The sequence below is a fragment of the Sinocyclocheilus rhinocerous genome, unplaced genomic scaffold, assembly GCF_001515625.1.
Source record: "Sinocyclocheilus rhinocerous isolate Xijiao unplaced genomic scaffold, SAMN03320098_v1.1 scaffold942, whole genome shotgun sequence".
In the NCBI taxonomy this organism is placed as follows: Eukaryota; Metazoa; Chordata; class Actinopteri; order Cypriniformes; family Cyprinidae; genus Sinocyclocheilus; species Sinocyclocheilus rhinocerous.
The window spans coordinates 1,399,976-1,415,902 of record NW_015627890.1 but is presented as its reverse complement, the minus strand read 5'-3'; the positions used below and the strand labels follow the sequence as shown (position 1 = coordinate 1,415,902).

The window sequence follows — 15,927 nt, the reverse complement described above, 5'->3', positions numbered from 1 at the left end:
GGGACTGTCACGGGGTGCTACGGTGAGGAGCACGGAACGAGGAAACCAGGAGTACAAACCAATGAGTTTATTTCAATCGCGGGGAATCACACGTAGCACAAGGGAGTTGACATAAACAATACCAGACAACACTAACTAAAAGGACTCGGACTTTTAAACACAGGATGACGAGGGACTAAGGAGACACGCCTGGGATCACTGGAAATTACACATGGGAAACACCTGGGATGAAATTAACAGAATACGCGGGAGACAGAAACTGGGTCACAGAAAAACACACACAAAACACGGGACAGAGTCTGACATAACGCCCCCCTCCGGAAGGCGTGTCCTCACGCCATATAACATCCAACGGGGAGGGAGCTGGGCGCTCTGGAGGTCAATATTCTATTTCCCCTGGGGCATTCATCATGGTAATTACTTGCTGGGGTTTTGCGGCAAGCTTTGCGTGCGCTTTAATGTGGAACTCTTCCAGCACTCGCTGCTGCTGCTGGACACTAAACACTGTCAGGCCCAATGCCCGCCCGCATCTAAGCTATGACACCCGTCGGGCTCTGGCTGAAATGCAGGACTCTAAAGCGCAGCTTGTTGCGGTTAAGCAGCAAAAAATACACATAAAATGACGCCAAAATGGCCATCCTGGCCACACAGTTATATAAATGATAATATTCAGTGATGTGATATGTGAAATGTGGAGTAACGTCTGGCGCAGTTGCAGCTTGTACTTATTACTAAAACAAGAAAGCAAACAAGTAGCATTAATAGTCATTAATTTTAGTTAACAGATTTTATTCTTATTGTAAAATAATGGAACATTTAGGTCATGAATATTGTCTCAAAAGTCATGGAAAACTCATGGAAAAGTCATGGAAATTTATTGGTAAAAATGTGTACGAACCCTGTAAGATAATTTGAACAGATTTTTATTCTTATTGTAAAATAATGGAACATTTAGGTCATGAATATTGTCTCAAAAGTCATGGAAAAGTCATGGAAATGTATTGGTAAAAATGTGTACGAATCCTGAATAAATTGCTCGTTTTGATTTAATGTTGATTTTCAACAAGTTTTAGTGTCATTTCTCAACTGCTGTCTCTTTGCATGTGTACAGGTTATCCAGGAGGTTACCCTACGACTGCCCCGACCTACACAGCCAACCTTTACCAGACAGGTAGCCCGGGATACCCACCAGGTGTGTACACACACTCACACACATGCTTTCTCAGTGCTGTCCAGTGTACATGGAGTATTACACACTTACATTAGCAAAAAACACATGATGCCGAACATTTACACACTTTAGTGATCCATTAACACCAATGAAACACATGCAGCATTCACAAACACATTAATGCATTACACTGTCTAGCCTCGTTTTGATGATGCTGGCCTGTAACTGAACAGTTAAACAGTGTATTACTGTTCTGTACTGTAGTGCTGCTTCCAGCTTTGACGTACATACAACATCTTCATAAGGGTTAGAAAAATGGCTTCATTTGTATTCGTGTAACTCGAAACTACTGATGTATAAAGCCACTGCTTTGTTTCTTTATGAGCTGCTTCCTGAAATGATTTTAGTCAATACATCTGTGTGTGTCTCGATCTGGAGAGATGTGTGCAAATGATATTTTGAAGTTTTTCAGGTGTAAGTCTGCATCATTTGAGTGTGAAATTCAGTCTCTAGAGGAACCAGACACAGAGAGGATGAGTCATGTGAAGAAGGTTGACTTTAATGCAGATCATTTCCCATTAGTATTGTGTTAACAGGCTTGTTTGAGCCAGCGCTGACTCAACTTTTAGCATGGTGATTAACACTGTTTTGTTAAAAAAATGAAACCGGATTTGTGCTGTAAGCAGACATTTTTGGATCAGGATGTAAATGGTGCACTAGTGGATTGGTTTGTGAGGTCTGTGGTGTGATCAGTGCCGTCCTGAACAGATGCTTGTATCATTTCTGTCTGTAATGTTATGGCATGCCAATAGCCATTTTCAGATGCTGATACAGTCTGTCTTAGATCAGAGATCAAGTTGACATTTTGCTGATGGAATCAGGTTTATATATATATAAATTATTATTCATATTTTTATGTTTGGTCTAGTTTCTGGCTTGTTTGGATGTGATCTTAGATATCAGTAAATTATATTTTTGGTTGACCTGCACTTAATTTACATGATCTGATACACTTTCTCAACAAGTTTCTTTGGTTTCCACCCAGTATCTCCATTACATGCATTTGGAGCTCAAAGATTTCTACAAGATCGTTTTTGTCATAAAAAATACCATTAAAATACATATTACAAAAAAAATTGTCTGTGTGATAAGGCTAGTGGTTATTAAATGCTAAATACAAAGAATAAAATGCAACTAAATGATAAAGAGCATAATTGGGATAGCAAATCATCAGCTTTTAGAAGCTAATTTTTATATTATATATATATATTTATTTATTTATTTTATTTTATTTTATTTATTTTTTTAAAGACATTGATTTTTTATTTCTGTCCCTTTTTTCTCTCTCCATGACTTGTATGTTTATATATTTCACATGACAGTAAAATAAGAATAATAAAAGTGCCATTAGTGATTTATTTTAAGAATTACAAAATATGCTAATGGTTTAGCCATTATGTTTATCTTCTGAGTTTAGCACATTTTTACAAAAGCTGGAACATTTTCATTCATATTATTGATTTTAAAAACTATTAGCAATTAATCGGTCATCTGCCGCATTTTCCAATTTTAGTTATCCATATCGACAAAATCCATTATTATTTATTATTATTATTTATTTTATGTCGGTTTTTTTCTCTCTCCACTAATAGTACATTATTTATATATTTCACATGACAATAAAATAAAAATTATAAAAATGTCAGTGGTGATGAAGCTTAGCTATTTGTATGTATTTGAATTTATTTTAATACTTGCAAAATATTCTCATGGTTATAAGTCATTGTTCATTTTCTAATAATGTTTAGCGCTAGCTTTACATATAAGTGAAAAGTTTTCACACGTTATTGATTTTAAAAACGATACTAACTATAATAGGCTATCAGCCATATTTTGCGGTTTTAGTAATCAGAATAGGCAAAATCTGCTAGTGGTCGACCTCTATTATCTATTACACATATGCATCTTTAAGACCATTCTTCCTACAGTATCATAATGTAATCATTATTATAAGTATCATGGTTATCATACTAGATATCTGAATCAGATATAAAGCCCTGATGCATGCTTGCATAAGCGCAGAGCTGTAATGCTGCGGTAAAGTCATGTGTGCTATGCGGCAGAGTCCCATGCCATTGTGATTCCAGCACCCTCTCTCTCTCTCTCTCTCTCTCTCTCTCTCTGTCTATCTCTCTCTCTCAGTCCCTCTGTGCTCTCTTGTGTTTGGGAACATTGCATGAGTTCACACAATCGCCCCCTTGTGGCTTTGGCAGGATTGCTGTATTGGGAAGGAAGGCTTACAATTAAATACCTTTTAATCACTTTGCTGATGCGTTTATCTGACGTAACTTCCAGCAATCTTATTACAGAGACAGTCCTCCTGGAGTAACCCGGGTTGCGTGGCTTTCTTACGGCCAATAGTTCATGATCTCCCTTTGAGGGATTTTTAGCCTACAGTGAACCTTGCTTAGATCTTTAACCTCTATGCCGACACATAAAGTCATATGGGTTCGCATTCTACCATATTTCTAATACTACTTTTGCGGTATATATAGCATAACAGCATAAACTCCACAGATAACGATTACTACATTTGCCAAAATGTGCAGTAGATGTTTGTAGCACACTTAATCTTCCATTGCCAGGGTGACGAATAAACCATTATGAACCATAGATCATTTTTAACACGTCTCTTTGTTGATTGAACTGCCAAAAGTACGACATTTTACATAAAATTGGATTAAAGTGCAAAATAACCTTTCTGTGATGATATAACTAGACTCCACATGCTAAATTAAAAATGCAATATAGTATATACTGCATTGTATGCAAGCTTTCCAATCCATTCAGTTGTAATCCATCATTCTGATAACCGAATTTAAGGTTTTAAAATCTTTTTGCACTGCCAGATGTTGGCACATTTAATACAAAATTGAACTAATGATAGAAAATAAAGTGATTAGGTCACACACATGTGTCACACAATAGTGACGCATGTGTGTAACCCTTCTTGTGTTGTTGTGTTTGTTTGGGACAGTGCTGCTGGTGAAGCAGGCCTGGCCCCAGACGGCATCTGCTCCGGGGCCCGCAGAAGGCTCCTATGACCTGGCCATGGACGCTGGCTCAGAGAGCAGGCAGTACCAGGCCTCATCTACAGCATTCAGTAAATATCATTACTATACTCTACTGTAACTGCTGTGTGTTCCCTGTGACTCTATAACACACAAACACACACCCTTTCCCCGCACTGCATCTGAAGAACACTTGCCCTCATTGTTCTGTTTCCCCTGAGCACGCGCGCACACACACACACACTTTTGGCCCTGCAGGATTAGATCACTTAAAGACTTTCATGCATGCTGTGTAAACACACTTTACAACAAGTTCTGTTCCAAAACCTAGTGAGCTGCTCTGCTGCCTACTGCTTACAAATGAAACTTTTTTTAAAAGTCACTTTAGATTTTTATTTTTTATTTTTTGGTCAGGAATGTGATTTTCTGTATTTATATGGATTTCCATATTTGAAGACCTGAAGTATGACCCATGTCAATTGCGTAAATGCAAGATAAAAAATTGCTGTTTATTATTATTTTGTATAATAATAATAGTAGTAATTTAATACTAATTTTATTTTATAGTTCAATAGAATTATTGTATATGTAATATATTTTTATATTGATTTGTTTAATATTTATAATTTAAAAATAATAAAATAAAAATATTATTTTGAATTATTATGCCTATTAGTTAACATGCCTATTTTATATTTATTTTGATTTTGACTATTTGATTTATTATTATAATGGATTATTTTTGCACATTGCATTCTGGGATTGTCCTTACTGCAAAAGATAAATGCTATACTAATTTGGCCAAAAGTGCAAATCATTGAGATACTGTTACAGTTTTTATGAATATTTTTATTTTTATATTTTCCATTTTCATTTTCCTTAAAATTGTAGTAATTTTGTTGTGTGGTTTTGTCATATTTATTAGTTTTTTATGTCTTTATTACGTTTATTTCAGTTTTAGTTATTGTAATACATCAGCTACATGAACATGAACTAGCTGAAATTAAATAAGTTGAATTATATAATATTTTTAAAATATTATATTCTATGTCAGTTAACGTTTCAAGTAACAAAAATGTTTTTTTTTTGTGTGGATTTCATTAACTCTGAAATGCAACAAATTTTCTTTTGTGTTTCTTTTGTGTGCTTATGGTGTCTTAAAATGCTGTCTAGGTAGGCAGCTCACTAGGGTTTGTGACCGCTAGGTAATATCCCACATTGCATAATGGAGACATACTGTCTGAGATCTAAGGTTTCATTCTCTCCGTAGACAGTCGGCAGGGCTTTTGGAGTTGAGACTGCAACGTTAAATGAGTGTTGTGGGATTGAATTAAACAGATTGAATGGCTCAGCTAGACTAAAGAGAGTTGAATCTGGTGTGTTGCATCAGTGGTTGGTCAAACGTGTAGTATTGACTTACAGTGTGTCTTTGGTATGAAGGGAATCTGTTGGTGTGTTGTGTAACTAATAACGCCTCAAGCTATGTATTCTTCCCATTTGTGCAGCTGAAGTCACATTCTTGTGCATTTTTTACTACTTTGATGTCAACAATCCTCCAATAAAAGCCTAACAGACAGTGTGTGTAGAAAAAGAGAATGTGTGTGTGTGTGTGTGTGTGTGTGTGTGTGTGTGTTTGCACTTCATATGTGCTTTAGTTTAAGTTTGGCACACTTTTGTAGAATTGCAGCACACTCCCTCCTTACAACTCTAGTGTGCTTTACTGTTGCTCACCAGAAGGGGGCGATATGGAGGTTTTGGAAATCCAACCAGAGACATACATGGACGAGTGTAAAGGAATATTTTTTAGACATAAATAGTGTTTATTCGATTGTTGTGTGGCAGACGCCTGCTTGACCTAACGCTCTCTCTCTCTCTCTGTCTCGTTCTCTGTTTCAGGATATACTGCAGGAACACCTTATAAAGTGCCCCCTACTCAGACCAATGGAGCTCCTCCGCCCTATTCCCCATCTCCTAACCCCTACCAGACGGCCATGTACCCCATTAGAAGTGCCTATCCCCAGCAGAACCTCTATGCTCAGGTAAGACCCAATTCTAACCCGTAACAAGCTGGAATTACTCCACAAAGTTTTGTTGTGTTTTGACTAAGAGAGAAATCCAACTTGACTCTTCTACTCTTATTCTGCATCAGGAAAAAATTTTTTTATATTAATTAGCCTGACCTGAAATGACTTGAATGAGTGAATGACTGAAATGAGTCTTGCTAATAGTTACATGCATAGTAACATGCATTTGTTAATGCTACTGCAATAAAGATTACAGCAGTAATAGCAAATAATGATAGATCCCATTAACAGTGAAATCAATTCCTAGTTAATAAAATAAGTTCATTTATTCCTCATAGAATATTGTTTCACACAAATAATTCACATCACAAAAGTAAAATGGACTGCAAATGCTATTTGAGTACCAAAACGTACCATATTGTTATTTGAAATACTTTTGAGTGCAATAAATATTCAATATTATGGTTGATTTTTTGTAGTCTGCTTATACCCCTTATTTGCCACAGATCCAGGACTATTGGGATTTGTTCCCATAACACCCACCTTCACAATACAGTGAATCATCCCTTGAACCTGCAGCCTCTCAGCTCCCCGTCACCGGTCTTTTGTAATTTGAGTTGATCTTGTTCTCAGGGTGCTTATTACACGCAGCCAGTGTACGCCGCCCAGCCTCATGTAATCCACCACACCACCGTGGTCCAGCCCAACAGCATCCCCTCCGCCATCTACCCCGCTCCTGTACCTGCACCCCGCTCCAACGGCGTGGCCATGGGCATGGTGGCCGGAACAACGATGGCCATGTCTGCTGGTGAGTACATCGGCGCTCTGTGCTCAACAGTGAGGCGCCACGTCTGTTTGCAAGAACAAAAGAGAAAAAAAGTGCAAGGGTCACTTTATGCATTCTTGCGTGTTTTTGTAAAAGCTGCTTTTTTATCTTTTTATTTAATTTTGATTTTTTTTTTTTCTTCTCATTTTTTGGGGATGATGTTCTTGCATTAGGTTATTATTAATTCTTCATTGTTCCATATTTACTTCTATAAGAACTCCAGAATGATTTCGACCAATCACGATCTGTCTTTGTGTTCAGTATAAACGCTGGTGTGTAGGAATATCAGCACCACTCGGATCATAATCATCCACTTACGCTGCCAAATTTTATAACCTTTAGATATTAGCACAGGGTTCGTCTTTTATTTCGTTTTATTTATTTACAGCAGAGTTTCATTTCAGCCTTCCCAAAACACTTGGGAATCATTTAATTTCATCCAACTCGATTTTCCCTCATTTCGTTCTGTCATCGATAACAAGGGTGTCTTCCAGCTTGTAGCTGTTCATGTAGATTTGTAAGGAATATATCATTAGTACGGCGGTGCAAACGTGGTTTAACCTTCATTAGGATATCGAGTACGTACAGTAATCTTAGTTATTCACTAAATAGAGAACGTTTGAGTGAGCTGGTTACTTTATTAGCTTATGTGTCAGGATAGCGTAAGCTTCGAAACTATAACGTGTATATTCGATTTATATAAGTGTGCGCGCATGGGTGCTCTGGCAGGGAACGTGGCGGCATGCGCTCACAGTGAATATTGAGGAAAAAAATCAGTGGCACTTAGCTGGAGCCTCTGGGATGCGATGTCGATCCCGCTGACATCGAACCCGATCGAAACGTGTGCCAACTTTGAGGCCAGACAGGACGGACGCTACTCTGACGGAACGATTAGGATCGCATCCAATTCAAAGGGACTTTATGGTATCGTAGGTAGCACTAAAAGCAAAAAATAAATAAAAAAACAAGGGAGGGACGGCGTTCCGGCATTCATTTCCAATCAGCTCCGGCTCTAGAGTGGATATAACCTCTGGTCCTCTGTGAATCCTTGGGCCTTTAGGCCCGTAGTTGCACAGATTTTAGGCGTAGAAACGGAGTTGTTCAATGCAATAATACGAACGGCCTGCTTGAATGGCTTTTAATTGTAATTTACAGCATTTGTAGAGAGAGATAAAGAGAGAATTTTGATTTCCTATCCCGAGGCCTCGCCTGTATCCATGAATAGAAGTGACATATCAAGTATTCTATGAAATGTTATCATACCGAAGCATTGCACATTGACAAATAGACATAACTTAATAACCAATTATACGGTACACTCTCATATTTAATGATGTAATTAAGAAAATCAAGCATTTACTCTGCAAACCATTAGTCTTGGTAATGTCTCTGGAAGTAATATTATTGTCAGTACAGAACAGTATCACTCTTTTTGTTGTTTTGTTGGCTAAGCAACCACTATTTCAATATATAGTACACTCAAAGTGGGAAGAAGCGATTGTCTGATCTTATGTGAAAGTCATAACGTCTAGTAATGCATGTGTCATGCGGGTGAATGCAGTATAGTGTAATCAGATGGAAACTATGCCCTCGCAAAGCATGGTTGCATCATGTTGAACTGCAGCTTATGGATTGCTTTTAATAATACATTTACATTACAGCACATCCCCTTTGGTATTTTTCGTTAAAGTAAAGGGAGAGAGTGAGGACGCAGAGTGACTGAATCTCATGGGGGAAAAAAAGTGATATGTGAGCCTGGAGTAGTTGTATCTCAGCCAAATATTGTCCTATCCTAACAAACCATACATCAATTGAAAGCTTATTTATTCAGAAATTCAAAAATTTACATTTAAGACTGGTTTTGTGGTCCAGGGTCACATATATATATATTATCACATAAATGAAGTGAAGCCTTTTTTTTTTTTGCTTTATTTTCAGAATAATTAAGCTAATTTCTCTACATATTCTTATTACTGTAATACATCCTGTAGTTTTTTTTATTGTTTATGATTTTTATTAATCTAAATAGTGATTCTTCTTAGAATCTCTTCAATATTGTAATTTTTACTTTTTTTTTTCTTTTTTTTTACAATGTTTTTCATCATCAACAAAGGCAAGGGTAACAGATGTTACCATGATTCATGGATAATTTATCTAAATTTCAAAATGAAATTGTCATGAAAATAATAGAAAAATTCAATAATAATAAAAAAATCAAAAATAGGCTTCATTTTCTTTATGCAAAATATATATTTTTTTTTTTTCTTTTTTGGGGGGTGAAATACCTAGACATGTTCTTGACAGGTTTCATTAGATTCATCTGAAAATTACTAACTTCATTGCAGTATAATCATTTTCCTTTAGTAGGAGCAAATTTGTTTGGCAAAAGCAAGTAAAGCGAGTCAAAAGACCTTTAGTGTGTGTGACGTGTGTAACGATTGAATGCAAAGTAATGCAAATGAGTCAAACCGTCTCATTGGTTAATAATTGGATGAAATCGCATACTTCACAGCATGTTCACATACTCTGTCTCTGTTTTGATGACATATGAGGTCATCTTCCTGCACTCTCTTTCCTTTTCTGGTCTTATACAGTATTATATCAAGCAGTGAACTATATTTTCTTAGTGTGTCTTTGCATAGTGTCTTTGCATAAGTTTGCATCACAAGACTTGATTGATGCAATTAATCACTGTAGTCGACATATGAAACTCATCTGAAACGCAAGCAGACCGCCGTCAGACCTCTGAACTCTAGGACTAGAGTGACCTTTTACACTGCAAAATGAATAAAGGGTTTTGAATCCGAATAAGAGGACGTTACCATCCACTCTGACATGTAATTTAGGCGCTTTTTACGTAAGTGTTATTCAAAGTTTTAATTAATGATTGATGTTCATTTTTCTTAAATAGGAGATCTTTATAGTTGATCTGGAGTGGAGTGATACAGTCCATGTGGTTGAGAGGCATTTCAGAGCACAAGTCTTCAAAGGGTTTCCTCTTCCTCTACATGCATCTCCCCAATCTGTCTTTCTCTTCTACCTTTCGATCGAAATGACAAGGAGGACAGAGTTCAGCGATCTGAAGCTGCGATTAAAATCGTGGCAAACTTTTACTCAGCTTTTTGTGAAAATTAGATGATGTACAACGTTGTAATGCAGGGTCATCATGAATTTAAAGGGACAGATCATCCAAAAATGAAACGCTGTGCGAAAACATCTTGTTTTATGTTCCACTGAAGGAAGAAAAGAAGTCAAAATGATACCTGCACTTTAATTTTTGGATGAATTATTCCTTTAATCCTGAACAGTTGTATTTTCCCAATATCAAGACTCACCACAAATTATTCCAGTGAGGGTTTTTGCTGTATTTCTCCCATTTTAAAATAAATCGATCCATTTTCTGTGTGAAATCAGGTGGTCGTTTCTGGGTGTTTTTTCGCTCGGTCGTGGTGTGGAAGAGGCTTCGGTTTCCAGTTTTTTCTGTTTGGATCATTTTGATGTTGATATTGCAAACCCATGCACTGTTCTGTTCTTTGGTTTCAGGGCATCGATCAAAGGATTGTTTACTAGCGCCCGTGATGCATGCAACGGGTTATTAGCTCTGTCACCTCACCAGTATGTAAAGGTATTTCTTAACTAATTGTGGCACTGGTTTCACGCTCTTGCTGAAAACCTGTGCTATGTACCGTAGGCTTAAACGCAAACAAACGGGGGGTTGCTATTTCACGCTACTCTTTAGGAAAACAGCTATTTGTGTTTGACCCGTATGGAGAATAAGACTTCATTGTTTGCATTCTAAATGTAAAGCAAAAAGGGGAAAGTCTTCCAGAATTTATCTCCCTTCAGTGAGCCCTTACCCCATAGTCTGTATTACGCACTACTGCGTGGTTCTGGCACCGTCAAGATCTCATTCCTGCAAGGTTGTGGCAGGTCTGAGCATGTTTTCGCCAGTGCGGTCCAGACCGTGCCATTCAACCGTTTGAGCAAGGAGACCCACATCAGGCTTGTGAAATGAAGTGTAAAACTGTTTTTATTATTTTGGGTTTTTTTAATTATTGTTTTGTTTTGTTTTGTTTTTGAAGATCAGTTAGTGATCTCTGTGACATAATTAAGCCAAGTTTGTAATTGTATAATATTTACTGTAAGATGTAGAACATTCAATAACTATTAAAATCTTTCCAAAAAAACTATTGTTTTTTTTTCCCTACCACACACTCAAACGTATAATACTGATGATGGATGCTTGAATTTTTTTCTTCTTTTTTTTTATATGTTTGAATATTATATATGCTATTTTTTCCCAGTTGCATTGATAAAATAGATACAGTGAATTCAGGTTAATGGCAAAAACTTTCCCAAACTGTCCCAATATGCAACATATATATTACACACACACGTGTGTAAAATCATTTAGCTGAAATAGAAATCTTTTGTAACATTATAAAGTACTGTCACTTTTGATCAATTTTATGCATCCTTGCTTGAAGTATTAATTTCTTTAAAATAGAAAAATTCTTACTGACCCCAAATTTTTGAACAGAAGCATATAATGTTACAAAAGCTTTCTATTTCAGATAAATGCTGTTCTTAAATGCATATCACAATTATCTGTTTATCAAAGAATACTGGGGAAAAAAAATGTACGCAACTATTTTCAAGCAGCTAAGACCAGCAAACAAGTTTTGAATGACTTGTAAAATGATTCGGATGGAACCATTAGTCTAAACAGCTGAAGAGCTGCTGCCAACAAAAAGAAATTTAATAATTCTAAAATATTTAATCATTTTGCTTTACTTTACTCATATTTTAGAAGCAGACACCAGTCATTGTTTTAACAAATGTTGCAACAAACCCTGAAATGTGAATAAATCTCTTCAAGCTGTTCTAGTGTCAGCAGGTCATTTTTTCTTCTGCCTTTGGAAACAGTGGATATACTCGTTCCAGCACGGGTGGAGTCTGTTTCCTACATTCCCAAAGATCTTCAGTGGCAGCAGATGTAACATCTACAGTTCATATTTCACGCCAGATTAGTTAACTTGCATTAAAGGGCAGCAGAACGAACCAATTTCATTACACCAAATACCCAAAATAATGTTCTTTTTAGCAGCAGCATATGACCCCTTTAACTTACTCACCAGTCCATGTTATCAGCGTTTTGGCGGCATTCCCACGTTCTGACAAATAATGCTACCTATCAGATTATGCTACCAACACTGTATTTATCCTACTGTAAGGGCAGGTTTAGGGTTGGGGTAGGTGTACATGTTAATAAACCTTCACACCTTATTAATATCATGCTGGAAGCTAAATCTGATAGGTAGCACTTTTCGCTATTGAATTATGCTACCATCTGTTTTAATGGGAGGTAGCAAAATCTGACAGGGTAGCACAAATCGTCAGAACACCGGCCGTCAGTCAGAAAAAAAGGCTCCAACTCCCGACATGAAAAACGACACGATAGATAATGTTAGTTCACTGTTAACAAGTGAAAACATCTTAAAATATCTCAGTTTTACATAAAACATAAATAATATACTAACCTTTTTGTCGCGTTAACAGTGCAACATTTCTCTTTTGTCCTTTTACCGCCACTTCCACCAAATAGTGAAAAAAGAAAACCGTGGTTCTTCCTTGCCATTGGTCAGTTTTTCACGGGCAAGTTCACTACTGTAAATGGCTTTAGAAATACAGTAGTGACCGTATATTTTCGCATAATCCTTTGCTGTTTACAGTCAAATACTGTATACACACTGTACATATTACAGTAAAATACTGTTCAAATTACAAAAATCGTTTACAGTGTACAAATATACCTGCAACCTTTTAAGAAACATTTACACATGCCGAAAAGTAATAGTGCCATTAATTATTTACATTGAGAAAGACAGGATCATAATACTGAATTTAATACAAACAGTCAGATTGATAGTAATTTTGGGGAAATGGTTTCCCATTGGATCTCGAATATGATTAAACCTCAAATTAATAATATTGCTTCAAGACTTTGTGCTTAATGTTTGTTTTTTTTTACCTTTATTCAGTCATAATTCTTAACTGTCAGGAATATTGCATGTTAAAAGCAATATTGTTATCTATATTATAATAAAGAGCTGATATGTCAAGATCTGTCTTCAAACCACTTTAATGCTTCAGTGCATTTAAAAAAAAAAAAATGTATGCAGCTGTCACAGTTGATCGACTTCACAGCTACTAAGAAATAGAGTGTATTTGTTTAGTATTTGCCAGCGACGGGGTTGACATCTGTCATTCTTATTAACTTTTAACCAGCAGTTTAGAAATGAAAAGAGATGGAAGTTTAAATTTAAATGCAGGGGAATTTTAGATAGCATTAGGGAATTATGTTAAAAAAAAGTATCATGCCTTTTTTATTAAGAATATTGAATCATCAATATAATTTGTTTGTGTTGAAACAAATATAGCGCATTATAATTGCCCTCTCACGAATGCTCTGTTTATTTTCCACGGTAGTTGTTTTCCAGTGAAGTTTTAGTAGACTATTGAATCTGTCCCAAAAACACTATTAGAGGTCATTTCTGGGTAAATTTAGAAAGGAGGTAATGGTCATCATTTGTGTTGCATGTGTCCATTTCCTGCCCTAATCGGCCCAGTCATCTCAGCTGCATGTTCCCCACAATCCAATTTACCTAATTAATTAGCATTAGTACATGTGTGCAGAATCATACAGCCATTCTGCTGGGGTCTCTGTCGTCAGCCGGTGATCAAGAAGTCAGTCCCGACACCGGAGATCAGATAGAGATGGTTTCAACCATTTTCATATTGATGCTTCCTTTGGAGGTCTCAGACCACACAGATTGAGGTTTCAGAGGCAGTTCAAGAGCCCCGGGGTCCGTAATCCAGCGTGGACGGAAATGTCTGTTAGATCTTAACAGGCGCTTAATCAGGTCTGATGTTTTGAAGAACCTGAACTTCTGCATCCCACTCAACATGGCTGGAACACGAGCTATAAATGCACATGTTCCTACACGTTCCACGTGGGCGATGTGATGCGTTTCCCAATCCCATTCCCATTCATTTGTTTTCCTTACTCACTACTATGACAAACGGGGTCAAAAGAAAAAGAAAAGAAATTAAAATGAGCCCAGATTTGGATTCACCTATACAAAATAGAGGAAATAATGGTGTAATCACCAATAATTATGGCCATTTTGGACCTAACGTCCTCAAATGTCACCAAACACTCTTAAAAATATAGGTTGCTAATTGAGGAATGGAAATATTCCATCGATTTTAAATGTTTTTTATGGAACCATAGATGTTGATAAAGAATAAATATTTTACGAGTGTGTTTTCGAAAATGGTTCTCTAGATTATTAAACTGTTCTTCAGACTAAAAAAATAAGTAGTTTAGGAACTATTCACTGAAAAGTTCTTTGGGGAACCAAAAATGGTTCTTCTATGACTTCGCTGCGAAAACACTCTACTGGAACCTTTATTTTAAGAGTGAAACATAGGCCGGTAAGTGTATATCAGCTATTATATTGCATATCAGATGCATATCACAGGTCTGCAACCTGCATGAAAGCCCCTCACTGAAGACCCTCGGGCTGATGTCGTACCCGACACAAGGATGTTTTTCTCTCTCAGCTTGTGTAAATTTGTGAAATGTTATATGGAAAAAAAATCATATTTCATGTCTGGTGCTAAAATAAATAAATAAATATAAGCAACTTTACTGTTTAGTAAGTTTACTTTCTTAAAGACTATTTAATTTTCATATTGTTTTATGAATAAAATTTAAAAACTGTATCATTGCGTTTTGTTGAACTGGTTCACTTGAATCTGCATGTATCCAAAACCTCTTCCTGTTAAACTGAACATTACTGGATCCATAAGCCTAAAATAAATTGACACTATGACCCAGTTTCTGTTGAACATGTGCTCCAGTTCACTGGAAATGATAGGAAAACATTTTCATGAACACTAGAACCTTTTCCGGTCTTTCTTATGCCAAGTTTTTATTTTCTTACATTTGGAGAAACATAATGAGTGTGATAAAAAATGATGAGTATGTTTGGATTCAAAAATCATGTAAATATCAAGGTGGGCTATTTATCCTACACTTGTTATGCAGTAAGAAATACAGTGTAATTGCTCAAATTTAGTTAATATGGTGTTGGTTTAAGGACATCTCTGAGTATTCTGAGTGTTAGATTTCAGCCAGGTTTTCTCATTCCTGCTTTAACTTGTTCTTCTCCATTACAAATGAACAAAAACATGAGAGAAATCAGTTTGTACCTGTAATGCCATTTAAAATTAGTCAGCTGCAGAACAGCTGGGAAACTTTGGTGAAACCTTTTTCGGTGTAAATAGCAGCCAACTGCCTGCAGGCCAAAATCATTTACAAAAGAAAAATCAGTTGATTGACAGTTGTTTGTTGATGGTACAAAATGCTCACTACATTGAAACACGGTGTGTAGGTGCCGTTTTAACTTGGGGGCAATTTGAACTATTATCTCTCACTTTAATTTATTTGTTCCTTTACGGGAAATTTGTTTCAGGTATTATGACGTTTCTCAATACGTTGTCCACCAACTTTCTGTGAGATAATAAATACACAATGTGCCTTAATGTGCTGTAGACTATAGTATGGATACATTTATCTACATAAATCTACACATATAAGAATAAGAATTTGTAGCGCTTATCAAAGTCTTTCAGCCAATCAGACGTAACAATACGTGATTAATATTAATGAGACGGGGGCGGGTTAGTGTAAACAGGGTGTCGTAACAATAGGTGATTAATATTAATGAGACGGGGGCGGGTTAGTGTAAACAGGGTGTCGTAACAATA

At 36.4% G+C, this 15,927-nt stretch overlaps 1 protein-coding gene across 3 annotated transcripts in view; it reads left to right on the top strand.

The window, feature by feature from the left end:
• LOC107735241 (protein FAM168A-like) overlaps positions 1-15,927 on the top strand; it is a 55,971-nt gene that overhangs the window by 30,838 nt on the left and 9,206 nt on the right. For 2 of the 3 annotated variants that reach the window (XM_016546997.1, XM_016546994.1), the window contains 4 exons: positions 1,112-1,192; positions 4,209-4,334; positions 6,139-6,281; positions 6,900-7,074. In XM_016546997.1, coding sequence (XP_016402483.1) covers positions 1,112-1,192; positions 4,209-4,334; positions 6,139-6,281; positions 6,900-7,074 — 525 coding nt within the window. The remainder of the gene's footprint in view (positions 1-1,111; positions 1,193-4,208; positions 4,335-6,138; positions 6,282-6,899; positions 7,075-15,927) is intronic. The other variant, XM_016547004.1, reaches the window with a different exon arrangement.